The sequence below is a fragment of the Anolis sagrei genome, chromosome 1 (assembly GCF_037176765.1).
Source record: "Anolis sagrei isolate rAnoSag1 chromosome 1, rAnoSag1.mat, whole genome shotgun sequence".
In the NCBI taxonomy this organism is placed as follows: domain Eukaryota; kingdom Metazoa; phylum Chordata; class Lepidosauria; order Squamata; family Dactyloidae; genus Anolis; species Anolis sagrei.
In genome coordinates, this window is record NC_090021.1 from 100,885,455 (window position 1) to 100,902,087 (window position 16,633).

At 40.5% G+C, this 16,633-nt stretch overlaps 1 protein-coding gene across 3 annotated transcripts in view; it reads right to left on the reverse strand.

Moving 5' to 3' along the window:
- KLHL32 (kelch like family member 32) overlaps positions 1–16,633 on the reverse strand; it is a 101,869-nt gene that overhangs the window by 70,762 nt on the left and 14,474 nt on the right. For all 3 annotated transcript variants that reach the window (XM_060753069.2, XM_060753067.2, XM_060753068.2), the window contains exons 2-3: positions 6,114–6,190; positions 873–1,053 (exon numbers count right to left, since the gene is read on the reverse strand). In XM_060753069.2, coding sequence (XP_060609052.2) covers positions 873–1,053; positions 6,114–6,136 — 204 coding nt within the window. In that variant the 5' untranslated portion in view covers positions 6,137–6,190. The remainder of the gene's footprint in view (positions 1–872; positions 1,054–6,113; positions 6,191–16,633) is intronic.

Genomic DNA, 16,633 nt, shown 5'->3' on the forward strand with positions numbered 1-16,633 from the left:
AGAAATCTAAGCGCCAACCCACTCTGCAGAGCTGCTGCATCTACCTACACCAGGCTTGGGCAAGCTTGGGCCCTCCCTCCAGGTGTTTTGGACTCCAACTCTCACAGTTCCTAACAGTCTACCGGCTGTGTCTAGTCTTGTTATGCCATAGTAGGTCATAGATAGATAGATAGATAGATAGATAGATAGATAGATAGATAGATAGACAGACAGACAGACAGACAGACAGACAGACAGACAAACAGATTTCAAATAGCTGAACAGTAATAATAATAACAATAATAACAACACTTTATTTATATTCCGCCTTTCTCACCCCGAAGGGGATTCAGGGTGGATCACAGTACATATACATGGCAAACATTCAATGCCGTTTGTATAGACAGCAGACAGAACAGAAGGAGGTGCCAGGGAAGGTTAAGCTCGAGTCCAGGGGGTGCTGTTGCTCTATCCTCTTATGACGAAGAGCCATCAGGACTTCCTCCTTCCTTTTGGTCGCCCAGCATTTTCTGATCTTCTTTCTTTATGACATCGTAAAACACCTCCCCCGCTTTTAGCGGTACCTAATTTCTCTAATCACAGCTAAAGCTGTTTTCAAATTGCTTAGGTAAACAATGAGCTAGGCTGACAGTTGGCAGCTCACGCTAACCCGGGGCTTCGAACTTGCAACCTTTCGGTTAATAGATCTTATAATTGCTGATGATTTACAAGCTGTGCTAAACTTCCAGCCCAGTAATATTTTATCACTGAAATATATAGCTGGATTATGACCATTGTTTATAGTGACAGAACGTCAATAGTTATAGTAATCTGATCTAAAAATCTAAATGGCATGTGATTTTTTACACCAACATGTTACAGCATGAACTTACCCTGAAGTAGTCACTGCATGCTGCTAGGACTGCCTTGTGAGCATGGAATTTCTGCTCTTCTGCAATGAGGGTAATATCACAGAGTATGCCATCACTTCTTTGCTGGTTCAGAGCAGCCAAAACAGCATCATTATGAGAGCTGGACTGACAGAGTCTCTGACCAGTCAGCATATCTTGAACACTGCAAGACATGAAGAATTACATTCACAAAAATAGTTTCATTTATAATTTCCATATATAAGTTGACCTCATGTACAAGCCGAGAGCAGGTTTAGGGGTCAAAATCACTCCACATAAAGGGAAAGTGCCAGAGACATATCATGAGGCCGACCACCCCGGTCACCACCATTTCTGGGATGGACTAACCTTTTTCCTTTTACTACTCTAATCAGAATAATGGTTGGTTCCTTTTTAATTGAGTACATTACTTACATTGACAAGCCAATCCATTTTTGGTTGATTTTTTTGACTTCAACTTCTAGAGTTATACAGAGCTATATACCATAAGCACATCAAAAAGCTTGATACATAGAAATGTGCCACTCTAGAGGGGGCCAATTTTCATCCCTACGGTGAGCCACACTGTTGCATTTTTAGTCTTATTAAACAAAACATAAAAAGAAATGTTCCTATCAAGGAATAAGAACAAATACATTATGAAAGACAAATAAACAAAGGCATAGGATGTAGGTAGAGAAATTGAAGAATTTAGTTCATGCTTGATTCCTGTGAGCTGTTTGCAAAATTCATTCAGCACACATCAAGGTGGAATATGACCATATGGTGGTTAGAGTTATTGTGGGGTTTTATTGATACAATCAATAAAAAGACCAACCATCAAAATGTGTTGTCTTTGTTGTATCTATTTAGGTTTTTCTAATAACTGGGTTTTTCTAATAGCCAGGTATGTAATACTTTTATCCACCAATTATTTAGATTGAGGCTGCTGATTTCCAACATTTATCTACTTCTGCTCAAACAACTGCAAGGAAGAAAGCAAATTAATCTTTTGTATTTTAACTGACTATTGTTAGTAAGGTTAATATATTGACTCAAACTTACATGCAATTGTAGTTAATGTGATTGAAAGGTCTTGATTCACACTGCAACACATTTTGGCAGCATGCATTTTGTAGCCACCACAGTTTCAAGGCAGCTTGAATCTGCATTAAGTGGTCAAGGCAGATGTGATCTTAGTCACAAGATTATAGTTACGTGGAATCAATTGTGATAAGCACTGGTAATTTCCATACCAAGATATGGAAACCCCAAGGATTGAAGTTGCAAATTAGTGAGGAATTGTCAGCATTTTCATTGTGGTGGCGGACATTTTAAGTACAGAAATGTGGACTTCTGTAAATTAATTTTGACATCCAAGTTGTAAATATGGATCTGTTTCAAATATGGCAGAAAATTTCATGATTTTTATGAAGACTCAGAATGTTATCAGCATATAGAGCTATTTTATGGTGGTGGGCATTAAATAGCTTGCAAGCTTGACATAAATGGGTTAGAACAAATTAAGTTAGCCAGAGGTTCAATCGATAAAGCAAACAAGAGAGGTGATAGTGGACAGTCCCTCAGGAGTTTAATTGACCTCTAGGTTAGGCTATTGGTTGTTTTGATGGTTTGATTGTTGATCGTTATTTTTTTAAGATGTTTTTTATTTGAACTTTACTGTGTTATATTTTAATTGTTGTCTGACTGGGCTTGATCCCCATGTAAGCTATCCTAAGTTCCTTCGGGGAGATGGTGGCAGGATACAAAAATAAAATTGTTGTTGTTGCTGCTGTTGTTGTTGTTACAGAATCTGTCCCATTAATCAAGATTGTTACTTCTTGAGTGGTTAAATAGATGTTGGAGTACCAGTATGATCTTATCACCAAAGTTCATTTCTCAAAGTACCCCCAAAGACCTTGAGAGCATCTATATATCAGAAAATGGGGTCAACAATTGTGATGCATGATACATTTTCAGCCCTTAAAAAATCTAGATTTTTTTTCCAGATCCAATTTCTTGTGTTGGGGGAGGGGTCTACAAAGCCACTGACTTCGGAGCCTAGAGGAGCATCATTTAGTCCTTTGGGGGCATTTTTATCATTGTTCCAAAAAATTTTGGATGGCCCTTAGGACTGACAAAGCAGGGCTGGGCTTACATGTATTTCACAACCTGCACTTTCTCCGTCCCTGCTATACATATGTATACAAAAAACGAACGCCCACAAGTTACAATATAACCTTAAAGAATTACTGACAGAGTTCAACAATAGTGAACCAGAAAATTGTCCAAGTGCATCAAGGTGGAAGTTAAAGCTCCACAGCTAGAGCTTCTGCATGCACAATGGATGTTTGAGAATGAAAGTACAATCCAAAAGTAATTAACAAGGAGGAGAGGTGATGCAGTTCTAAACCAGTTAGAAATAAGTCTTATTAAACTCTGAAGCAGCATGCTTCCAAATGTTCAGGTTCAAGGCCAAATATAATTTTCTTAATCGGTGCTGTTGAAACTACATCATCGTGTTATTCTGATTCCTATGCTTTCCCTTCAGATGCACTGGACTCATTGAACCAATGACAACTTGGTGAGTCAACCTGAATGCGAGCTCCAAAGATTCAGAATGTCACCTCTGAAATCTTTCTAACTTCCTGTTCTCTGGTGTATGTGGAGTTATTCGAATGCCGGTGAATATGGTTTGTTCTTTTGCTATCTCTAGTAAACTTTTGAATAAAAAGCAGAAGGGAAATGGAGGGGTTAAAACAGTGATTCTCAATCTGTGGGTCCCCAGGTGTTTTGGTCTACAACTCCCAGTCAGTTCACCAGTTGTTAGGATTTCTGGGAGTTGAAGGCCAAAACATCTGGGTACCCACAGTTTGAGAACCACTGGGTTAAAAGATTTGGACCTTTATTCTTGAAAAAAGCATAAAAAGTAAAAATGTTTCTGCAATCCGTAGAGTCAGGCATAACCTCTCAAAACACAGAAGAGTTAAAGTCCCTAAGTACTGCAATAGCATTCTAAATATAGCAATTGCTTCTTCTGATAATCTGTTAAATTACCATTGCCAATTCCTGTCAACACTTCTTGCTGAAACATAAATATGCACAAGCTAGATAACACAATAAAAACACTCATGCACGCAAAGACTATTTCACTATACACTGAGGGCATATTAACATCAAAAGCACATTTTGCATGTTAGGCATGCTTGGCTGGAGAAGATGGGAGTTGAAATCCGACACAAGTTTCTTTAGGGAACCTGGCTCCAGTGTGTTATTTATATGCAAAACCTATAATGGAACACACATTTTAAAAGCTACTTTCTTTTTTACTCCATGTTAACAATGTTTTCCAACATTACGATAAATACAATAGAGGATGGAAGACTGAAGTGCCAAGTCAAAATTCCTCAAAGTTTTAAATCTTAGCCTACTTCTGTGAATTGATGTTACTTGACAAAGAACTTGGATGGGATGAAGGAAGTTTTAAGTCTTCTAAAGCATGATTACTACTGCATATAAAATGTTTAAATAAACAGCTATCAGACCTGCAAAAATGATTTCATGCTACTTTTTGCATGATTTGCATTACAGGTACCTTCCAAACTCAGTACTTTCCAATTGCACGAGACCTCAGTTGTTGGGACCAAGTTGGCAAAGATCGCTTTAATAAAAAAAAATTGGGATGAGGAAGTAGAATAGAGAACCTCAGAGCCCTTACAAATAGGCCTTATATCCCAGGATCTGATACCAGGTTTTCTGCTTTAAACTGGATTATACAAGTCTACACTGCCAGATATTCTGGGATAAACAGAAAACCTGGGATCAGATCCCGGGATATAAGACCTGTCTGGAAGGGACCTCAGTATTCTTTCCTATTTAACAATTATAACCTACAACAAAAACTATTTGTATTCAACATTTTAGGATGGGTCCATTGGCAGAAATATGAGGATCTAATATGAACTGTTCAGTTAACTGCCTGTTCTTATCCAACATTAATCTATATCCTATAGTAAAGGCATGCATAACCTGGTAAACACAGGATGAAAAAAGTTCCATTGAAGCATTTCTATAGGGCAATATAGCCTATGAACCCACTCATGGCTGTTTGAAATCTCCAACTTGGGATGTTCTAATAGTCCCCCCACTTTCATAGGGCTAGGACTGCAGGACCACTGTGAAGGTGGAAAAACGGCAAATAACAATACCTTTTTCTAACCTATGAGAACATCTCTCTAGGAATCTCTGAGTCTTCCACTATGACTCTATAGTCAACTTCTGCCAATGTTGACTCTAGATTTGCACTGGAGGATGTACAAATGCAGAGGGAAATGTTCTCTCTAAAGAATCTCTAAATCAGGGGTTCCCAAACTGAATGCAGACCTCTAAGGCCATTTACTTGGCTCCAACTCTAAACTTTAGACTTAGGGGCTCATCCAGACAGGCCCCTATCATGGGGTTTGTCTAGGTTTTTACCGAGGGCATCGTTTGGACTCCCTTGGTAAAAAAAAAAAAATTCAGTTAACCTTGGTTATTCTGAATTAATTAAATACACCATTAGATCCAGGCCTTCCTGAAAGGCCTGGAGACAGGGGGCACATATAGCCACCCCCTTGGGAAAGTGCAGGGGGTTTTGGGGGGCAGAGAATCTTAAACACGCACCAAAGCGGTGGTTTTTAACCTGCTTCATCATGTGTTTATCTCTAGTGTGGAAGTGCCCTTAGGGTTGCTCTAAGTCTGAAATGACTTGAAGGCACACAACAACAACAACAACAACAACAACTCTACTGAACTCTTATCTCCTCAGCCCAAAGCAGAGCCACCCTTCCCACTGAAATACTGGTAGGTTTATGTTGTTTAAAGTTGTTCTTCATTTAAAATATTATAGTTTTCTTTCATGTTTTTTGCACTACAAATAAGATATGAGCAGTGTGCATAGGAATTAGTTCATATTTTTAAATATATAATGCCCCTCCAAAAGTCTGAGGGGGCACTGTAATGGCAGCCTTTCAAGGTCCAAGACAGACCAAAAATATATGCCCCCCCCCCCCACACCTTGCTATAAGTAAATATTCAAATTAAAAGAAATAACAGTCTGCCACATTAATACAAAAGCCATGGCTCAGTTCAGTCATTTTAATGCAATATTTATGCCTGCTGTTTGCCATGCTGTCATCCTAAACTAGCAACACTCAAGTAAATGGACATGAACAAAATGAACACTGGATGAAACAGCTCCCATACCTGAGGCACACTTCTGATGGCATCCTTCAGCTTTCCAGGTCCTTAAAAATGTGTCAGAAAAACAGCACGCATCCCAGCTATAGAGAAAGACAAAAAAAGTCAGAATTTAAAAACCAAGCTTCTGTTACCTCCATGAAAAAAAAACCCACCACAGCACAGAAATCCAATAACCATTACTAATAGAAGACAACTGCTGCAAAAACCAGACAGGTACACTAAATAACACCAATGAACTTTTTTTTAAAAATACACATAAAAATAAAGAAAGTAGGTCACTGTCTGACAGCTAAATGGAGAAAAATGTGGTAGATATTACACAGACAAGAGATCTCTCTAGTGTCTTATTTTTTCTGAAGCCAACCTAAAAAGCAAGCTACACTATTTGATATATTGCCTCTATCTTTCTAAAGATTCATAAAATCATTGACTGGAAGAGACCTCATGGGCCATCCAGTCCAATCCCCTACCAAGAAGCGGGAAAATCGCATTCAAAGAACCCCCTGCAGATGGACATCCACCCTGTGTTTGAAAGCCTCCAAAGGAGTTTCCACCACACTCCGGGGCAGAGAGTTCCACTGCTGAACAGTTCTCACAGTTAGGAAGTTCTTCCTAATGTTCAAGTGGAATCTCCTTTCCTGTAGTTTGAAGCCATTCTTCCGCATCCTAGCCTCCAGGGCAATAAAGAATATTAACCCACATCTTTTTTAAAAGGCCACCACAAATTAATTCAATAATTCATTGATCTCTTTCAATTTGAGCCACGTGGAGCTCAGGCTGAACATTGTCCAAGACAGAGCTTTCCAAACTGTGTGTCATGACATGCTAACGTGTCGCTTCCCATCCTCAGGTGTCACATGAAAAATGCCCCCCCCCCCCCCCGCAAACAAAAGCTGCTTTCCCTTAACAGTCTTAGCAGCTGGTTTTGAAAGAAAGCATGTTGGCTACTCCAGGAGGAGGAGGAGGAGGAGGCGGCGGCGGCGGCGGAGGCGGAGGCGGCGGCACCAAAAGGACCAAAAGTAGTGGCAGCCACTTCTAAGGTGGTACAGAGATCAAGGCCAAGGCCCTGCTACCTTCCTATTCATTGTCATCCTTGGCTCTCTGCCTTGACTCCGAATTGCAATGGCACAAACAGCAGTACCAGCCACAGCCAAGGAGGAGGAAGAAGAAAAGGAGATCAAGGGAAATTAGGGGCTCGGGGGGGGGGAGGCGCTATGGTAGGAAGGGGAGACCCTCAAAGGGCATCCAGTCTAATTCCCTCCAGCCAGGCAGGAAGACATAGTCAAAGCTTTCCCAACACACTGCCATCAAGCCTCAGTTCAAAACACTTCAAGAGAAGGAGTCTCCACTGGACTCCAAGGCAATCTATACACCAGAGTTGAAAGAGACCGCCAAAGGCCATGTAATCCAACTCCCTCCAGCCAGGCAGAAACACACAATCAAATCACATTTGGATGGTCATCCTGTTTAAAACCTCACAGAAAGGTTTAAAAACCTACAGAAGTGGAGTGCTGATGCTGTTCCAAGTGTAGGTAGGTATTGTTATAACTTTTATAATTTGCACATTTATGGTTGATCGAGTTGCAGTAATTACCACCAAAATGAATACATTTCTAATTAAGAAAAGCATATCTGTTGACAATTATGGTCGTGATGAACCACACTGAGCAGCTATAGAAGAAATTACACAAGAATCAACTTCAGAAGGGTAAAGGGGGGGGGGAGGATCCAAATCTTGTTTATATTTATTTATTTATTTATTTGCTTTATTTCTATACCGCATTTTTCAGCCTAACTCGGCGACTCAATGCGGTTTACACAATACACATTATCATAACAATAACAATTGGTTAGAACACATCATATACAACAGACAACAACAATCAATTATCATATAAACGCCTCAATAAAATCAGAATCCGTTCTCATAATCCTTATACCATTTCCTATGTTCAATTATACCGTCTTCCTGTGTTCAGTTGCACTGTTTAGCCGAACACTTGTTCATAGAGCCACATCTTGACCTTCCTCCGGAATGCCAGCAACGAAGGGGCCTGTCTGATGTCTACAGGGAGGGCATTCCATAGCCGAGGGGCCACCACCGAGAAGGCCCTGTCCCTCGTCCCCGCCAGACGCGCTTGTGACGCAGGCGGGACCGAGAGCAGGGCCACCCCGGACGATCTTAATGTCCTAGTCGGTTCATAGGTGGAGATGCGTTCGGAGAGGTAAGTGGGGCCGGAACCGTTTAGGGCTTTATAGGCTAAAGCCAGCACCTTGAATTGTGCCCGGTAGCAGATTGGCAGCCAGTGGAGCTGGCTCAGCAGCGGAGTGGTGTGCTCCCTGAGTGCGGCTCCCGTTAGTAACCTGGCTGCCGAACGCTGGACCATCTGAAGCTTCCGGGCAGTCTTCAAGGGCAACCCCACGTAGAGCGCGTTGCAGTAATCTATGCGGGATGTAACCAGAGCGTGGACTACCGTGGCCAAGTCAGACTTCCCAAGGTACGGGCGCAGCTGGCGCACAAGTTTTAATTGTGCAAATGCTCCCCTGGAAACCGCCGAGACCTGGGGTTCCAAGCTTAGCGAAGAGTCCAGGGTCACACCCAAGCTGCGAACCTGCGTCTTCAGGGGGAGTTTGACCCCGTCTAACACAGGCTGTAACCCTATACCCTGTTCGGCTTTTCGACTGACCAGGAGTACCTCTGTCTTGTCTGGATTCAGTTTCAATTTGTTAGCCCTCATCCAGTCCGATCTGTCTATCTATATACTACAAATATATTATTATTGTATGCTAGTAAAACTGGAATTACCATGTTGTGAAAGGAAACATGTCTAAAAAGCAAATCACCAACATGAAAAGTTTGGAAAGCTCTGCCCTGAGGACTCTTTTCCAGCCTGCTTCACAGCCTCTATCTGATCTTTGCATATTAATAAAATTTGCTGTAGTTTTTTAGTTGTCATCTGCTAGGCTATTCACCAAATGACAGTTTCATTCATTATAAATTAGATTGCCATAGTGGAAAGGGCTACTGCCCCTCAAATAGTTGTGTAGAAAAGGGTATTTCAGAAGCAGTTTCAGCTTCCGGTGGCGCAGTGGGTTAAACCCTTGTGCTAGCAGGACTGAAGGCCAACAGGTCAGAGGTTTGAATCCAGGGAGAGCGCAGATGAGCTCCCTCTATCAGCTCTACCTCTCCATGAGGGAACATGAGAGAAGCCTCCCACAAAGTTGGTAAAACATCAAAACATCCGGGCATCCCCTGGGCAATGTCCTTGCAGACGGCCAATTCTCTCACACTAGAAGCGACTTGCAATTTCTCAAGTCGCTCCTGACACGACAAAAAAAGCTTCTTACTACCTGGTTCCATGACAAACTGCACCACCTGAAATTCCCTCCTCTACACAAATAGTAAAGATACAAGAACTCTCTCCACTTTTCACTCCAGTAACTCTAGCTACAAATGACACTGATTCTCGAAATGAGTCATGAGCACAATACGCCCACTATTAAAACAGAAATCCAATGCCATTTTGAGTAAAAATGCTAGCAGTATCATTAAGGCCCAAGAAACAGCTCCAAAGGTACATTGAAATATCTTTAAGATATTTTCCCTCATCAGGAGGGGCTGTTTTCAGCGGCATACACCAGTCAAGCCTGAATTGACCCACAGAGCCCACTGGCTCCCCTCTCATTAGACATGTGTACTTCCAGTGGGGCTCCGTGGGTCATCTAGAGCAGAGCCGGTGTGTGCCGCCATTGCAGCAACACGTGTGACGTTTGAAAAGTGGAAGGACAACCAAAAGAAAACGACAAGGCAAAATGATGAAAGTCCGTAAGTAATTGTTCCCACATGAGCCTGACTGATCAAGGTGCACCTGCTGGTGTTATTTTAATGCTTCATTTCCCAGGGAAGTTAAACAATCTTCCCTGACACTCTTGTTTTTCACATGCTGGAAAAGCAGCCTTTGAATATCTTCAAAATTCATCTGCAAAAAAATCCCTCTCTGCAAATTCTCAACAAACATCACTTCCTACAAAATTGGATTGACTTATTTGCAGGTCAGTGTAAGAACCATACCTTAACTCTTTTTTTTTTTTTAAAGGATTCATCCCCTTCTATGGGTTAAGTGGTGAAAGGCGAGAGCTTAGCCCATCTCAAGGAGGACCTAAACAAGCACTGATTGGCCTCTACTTTCATTGTCTTGGTGCCGCCTTTGGTGTTTTTGAATACCTAGACAGTGAAATGGCAGTAGTGACCAGGAGAGTCTGTCCATTTGAGGAAGCATTGGTTCATTCCACTCACCACTGAGTAATCCCTGATTTCTCAAATAGGTCGTATAAAATCTATAATTTATAATTGACTTATAAATGAGGATGTATAAGTTGAGGAAAGCTCTGGGGGGTCAAAACTGACTATATGCATAGTTGCAATTTTAGAGAGAAAAAGAAAAGCCAGGAAGCCATTCACAGGAATACTACTCCTATATCCCATTGTATGCAGGAATGTGTTCCTACATTTTTTAAAAAACGAAGAGCACCTCAATGTTTATCAAAAGGTACAATATACTGTACATATGTGAAAGGAAATAACCAGCTCGGTAAACCTTGTGGAAGTAAACAAAAAAGTTTGACCCTTTTGGGGCCCTTCCACACTGCCATATAGTCCAGATTATCAAAGCACGTCATCCACATTATTTTATTTGAACTGGATTATCTGAGTCTACACTGCCATATAATTCATTTCAAAGCAGATAATCTGGATTTTATATAGCAGTGAAGAAGGAGCCTTGGAGACCACAGAAAGTTTTCCCCAAAATACTCCAGGAAGGATTTTCCCCTCATTCATCCGCCTCTACTTTTGTTATGATTTCTATTTTGGTAGTCAAACCAATATATGTTTTTTAACATAGTAAGGACAGCTGGTGAGACTGCTTATCTGTTTTTCCCTTTTCTCTCTGTTCTGCCATTCATGGATATTTAGCAAGCGATTTATCTTCCTGGTTTTGGTAGGCACACATGCAAATATAAAAATTAACTACAGTAGAATCTCATTCTTTCTCAGTTTATGTTTTAGGAAATCATTTACTTCAGCAAACCTTTGGGATTTTAGCTCTCCTTCTCTATATCTTGAATGACATTGTTAAAAAAAATCATGCTAGATAGATATCAATGGAGGCGGCAGGGGGCGGGGAGGGAACAGGGCTTGTAAGGCTGGGTAGAACAACCCTTTGTAAATAGCTTGTTCTTTGTCAGAGGCTTCATTAATGAGGGTGCATCTACACTGTAGAATTAATGAAGTTTGCCACCACTTTAACAGCCATAGCTCAGTGTTATGGAATCATGGAAGTTGTAGTTTTACAAGGTATTTAGCCTTGTCTATCAAAAAGTGCTGGTGCTTCACCAAATTATAAATCCTGGGATTCCATAGATTTGAGCCATGACAGTAAAAGTACCTTAATTCTACAGTTTAAATGAATCCTGATATAGGCCGGTGCATGAGGACAGACCAGGTTATTTGCTTTAGGAGAAAGCATTCAAACATGGTACATCCTGGAGCTACAGCTGTACCCTTCAAAGCTAAAATATTATTGTTATCTTTTCTATGCTATGTTTTTAACTCTGTGTGATTGGGCTTGGCCCCAAGTAAGCCACGCCGAGTCCCTTCGGTGAGATGGAGGCTGTGTATAAAAATAAAGTTGTTGTTGTTGTTGTTGTTGTTGTTATTGACCAGGAACTTCCACTTTATTCTTTTCCCAACTGTATATACTCATGTATAAGTCAACTTTATGTATAAATCAAGGGCAATTTTGGAGACCAAGATTGGGGATTTTTATATGACCCATGGATAATTCGAGGGTCATTCCATAAAAAGGGGAAAGCCCCAATACCACCTCAGGGAGTCAGCTGCCACTAAGCACTGCCAACATTTCGTCACCCAGACATTCAAAAAAGCCAGAAGTAATGCCACAGCAAAGAGAGTAGGTCACTGCCTTTTTAATGTTCTCCTGGGCTGGGACTAAATGCTTGCTTTTGCTACTCTGCACAGAGAAAGGGGCAGATCCTTTTCTGTATAATGGTTAAAGTACATTACTCACAATGACCCATGAATATGTTGATTCAGCGTGAGAACACAGAAATGCTGGACCACTCTAACAACTAACATGTCGGACTACACAGAGAAGCCATTGAAATCCACAAGTATGGGGACAATTTCAAGAGGAAGGAAGAAACCATGAAAATCTGGCCACCAGTATTTAAAAGCTCTAAAATCAGAACAGTAAATGAAGAGCAACACTCAAAAACAGGGGAATTCCAGACAAGAATCAATTGGAGCCTGCTAACACCTCCCAACAAAAGATTATCCCAGGCAGCAACCAGATAGGCTTTGAAACTGCAAGGCCATTAAAGGCTAATCAAGGTATCCAGTTGCAACATTCACACCTGCCTCAAACAGACAAGAGTTGTTTCTCCCACCCTGGACATTCCACAGATATATAAACCCCATTTTCCTAGTTTCCAACAGACCTCCCAACCTCTGAGGGTACCTGCCACAGATGTAGGCAAAACGTCAGGAGAAAATACAGCCCAGAAAACTCACAGCAACCCAGTGATTCTGGCCATGAAAGTCTTTGACAACACATTGATTCAGACTTCTTGAGTTTATTTTTTGACTAAAATTTCTAAATGTATACATGTGTATATAGGATAAGTAAACCTCATCGTAATACTGCTAACAAAGAGAAAAACAGAGCTGACACCAACTGTGATGAGCTTGAATTATTTTCCCTTATTCAAAAAGGCTAGCTGCATATAAGGGGGTCACTCTGCTCCTTAACACTATTGAGTACATGGACCTCATTATCCATTGGGCTGTCACTTTAATCTTATTAGACGGACCACCCTAGTAATAATATGTTACACTTCAGAGCAGGTGCCAAAATTCTGTCCTAAAAGCAATTTTGTCAGTGCTTTTAAAAACCTTGAAATTCTCAGAGGTAATATCTTCTGGGTCGCACTCTAATGCTGACTATTGATAGTGTCAGCATGACCAGCAATTACTGTCTTAATAAGTCTAGACATTGCCATGTAGGATATTTGATTCCAGCTGCTTTGATCTACCACCCAGCGGTGAGCAAACACTGCCTTGGAAAGACTACGCTGACTTGAAAAGCACAGCCCGCTCCAGGAAGGACATTATGACCAGATTAAAGCTACAATCCAGCAGGCGCAGCACATCCCATGAAACAACAACTACTTGGAGGTATACTGAAGATGGTTTATTAGGAAATGAAAACACTCCTCAAGTAATGGGGTGTGTGTGTAAGAGAGAGATGTGATAAAGTACTACTCTGATTCTGTTCCCCTTTTCTTAACCTTTAGCTTGAATTGTGCTACTCCTTAAAGTTAGATAGATTATTTTGTTCTCTCAAACCCCTTACATAAAAAAAAATTAAAAGTGAATGGAGCTTAGAGAAAAAGAAAAATGTATTGTCGAAGGCTTTCATGGCCGGAATCATTGGGTTGTTGTGAGTTTTCTGGGCTGTATGGCCATGTTCCAGAAAAATTATCTCCTGATGTTTTGCCTATATCTATCACAGGCATCCTCATGGTCTTACAGCCCTGAAAATTAAGGTGAAACTAAAAACTTGTTTTTAAATGACCTAGCATGAAGAATTAAACTAATTAGGGAAGATGAATAAAAATGGTTGTATAGAGTTTAAGAAAGGTCTTTCCATATCTCTGGAATTGGTATTTAGTGGCTTGTGAGATTCGGTATAAGCAAGTCTGAAATTATACTTATTGGGTATACATGTGACATACACACTGATGGCATCCAAGATGTCTTTAACGCAATGAAAAAGACAACCCAGTGTGTGATTACCATAGAAAGGGTATGTTTCATGTTGAGGTTAATCAGTAAAGGAATCACAAATAAATCTGTCAATATCATACTGATCTTTTACCATCTATGGCACAATCAATCTTGAAACATTTTTTATAGTTCTGGTCATCAAAGAAAGACAGCTTAGGCCTCATCTACACAGACTATCTAGGTTGGTGTGTAAGTGTGATCTTGACCTGGGTTAAGCTAAGTCAGGGAAAAGCCAGATCATGACCAGTTCCGCAGGATGCTGGATTGGGCCTGCATTTTGGATCAGTGTAGAAGGGGCCCTTAAAACTTAAAAAGGAACAGAATAGGACATCCAAAATTATCAAGGGGGTTGAGGATGTCCTCTTACAAAGGAGAAATGAAGATAGGCATGATTGAGATGTACACAATTATGTACCCGAGTTGGAAAAAGTGAATAGGGAGAAAGATTTCTCCTAGACTCATGATTCCTGGTTTAGGAATCAACCACTGAATCCAAATGATGGAGGATTCAGGATGAGCAGCACATAGATGTAGGTTTAACTACCCAAGGAGGTCATGAGTACAACTTGCACATCTCAAAAAGAAAGGAAAATGATTAAACAAATTAATAAAGAACATAGCATGCATGCATACCCAATGCTAGTTGTAATATGATGTTTGTAAATATGTATTTAGTATATCTTTAACTGTTAGTGTGAACATAAATGCCTGTCTAGTACTTTGGTTCAGCTATATGGCACCTTGGTCTAACCTAGCTTAGCAGCATGTTCTCATGGCAAAAATTTCACTGGAGTTACTAAAAGCTAGGAAGATCTTTAAAAAGCCATATTTTTCCTCCTTACATTCGAGCACCTTATCAGCAGCAAGCAACCTTTTCCATTTTGGAAGCCTATTCTGCATTTTCAGGTCTTTGTTAGCGGTAATCCCTGTTTTTGAAATTCATGACCATACAGCAGTAAAGTTGCTTGGAGTTACGTAAAAAAGAAGTCCCTGCATTTACGATCAGGTTGATGGCCTTATTATGTCTGAAACATTTTCCATCACAGTCTGCTTTTTCTGGAATTGATGTAGACAGCCTCCTGGCTTTTTCTTAATGCTTAACAATGGAGCAAGGACATCTCGCCTAAACTTTTCATAATGGTTTAAATTCAGGAAATGCTTGTTTTGTTTTCATATTAGATGAGTGATTCTGAGCACTGAAAAAATAATCATATTTACTAATTTATGGCCTGACAATGCATTCAAGAAAACCATAATAATTTTACTTTTTAGGTTGTGAGTTTTCTGGTCTGTAAGACCATGTTCCAGAAGCATTCTCTCCTGATGTTTTGCCTGTATCTATGACAGGCATCCTCAGAGGTTGTGAGGTCTGTTAGAAACTAGGCAAGTGAGGTTTATATATCTATGGAATGGCCATGGTGGGAGAAAGACCTCTTGTCTGTTTGAGTCAAGTGTGAATGCTGCAATTGATAACCTTGATTAGCATTGAATAGCCTTGCAGCTTCAAGGTTTGGCTGCTTCCTGCCTGGGGGAATCCTTTGTTGGGAGGTGAATAGCTGCCCCTATTTTTTTTCTTCTCTGGAATTCACCTGTTTTTGAGGATGCCTACCACAGATGTGGATAAAATGTCAGGAGAGAATGCTTCTGGAACATGTCCACACAGCTTGGAAAACTCACAGCAACCAAGTTCAATCATACCTCCACTGAAAGAAATGAATGTTTATTCCTACTCTTTGCCCCCTGATCTTTGACCCGTTTGTACTCCATATTTTGAATGTCTCCCATGGCTGCTAAATTTCCTGGAAGTCCAAGTAAAGAAAAAAACTATATGCTCCTTATAATTCTTAAAGCACTCAAATGTTCATAAGACACAACTTTGGAGGATCTGTTCCAATTATTTTCCAGAATGCTTTACCACTCTTTCGAAGTGACAATTATATCTTTAATCATTCTTTCTACCAGTTTACCCAGAACACACATTAAGATAGCCAGACAATAACTTCCCAGATTTTGCCCCAAAATATATAAAGTTTAAAAATTGGTTTGCATGGGCACAGTTCAGTACAGAGATTGAGATCAGTTCCACATTTTGTGTTAAGAATTCTTGGGAGGATATAATCTAGATCTGGATCCAGTCACTGGCTAGTTAGTTTAATTTAGCAATAAGATCCTGAACTTTCTCTTTCATTAAACACAGTATTACACATTAGCTTGAAATATAACACTACTACTACTACTACTACTAATAATAATAATAATAATAATAATAATAATAAGGTGGTGCAGTGGGTTAAACCACTGAGCTGCTCAGCTTGTTGACCGAAAGGTCAGAGGTTCAAATCCGAGGAGTGGCATGAGCTTCTCCTGTCAGCCCCAGCTTCTGCCAACCTAGCGGTTCGAAAATATGCAAATGTGAGTAGATCAATAGGTACCGCTCTGGCAGGAAGGTAACAGCGCTCCATGCAGTCATGCCAGCCACATGACCTTGGAGGTGTCTACAGACAATGCTGGCTCTTCGGCTTAGAAATGGAGATGACCACCAACCCCCAGAGTCGGACACGACTGGACTTAATGTCAGGGGAAAACCTTTAACTTTACCTTTAATAATAATAATAATCATCATCATCATCTTTATTTGTACCCGGCCACCATCTCC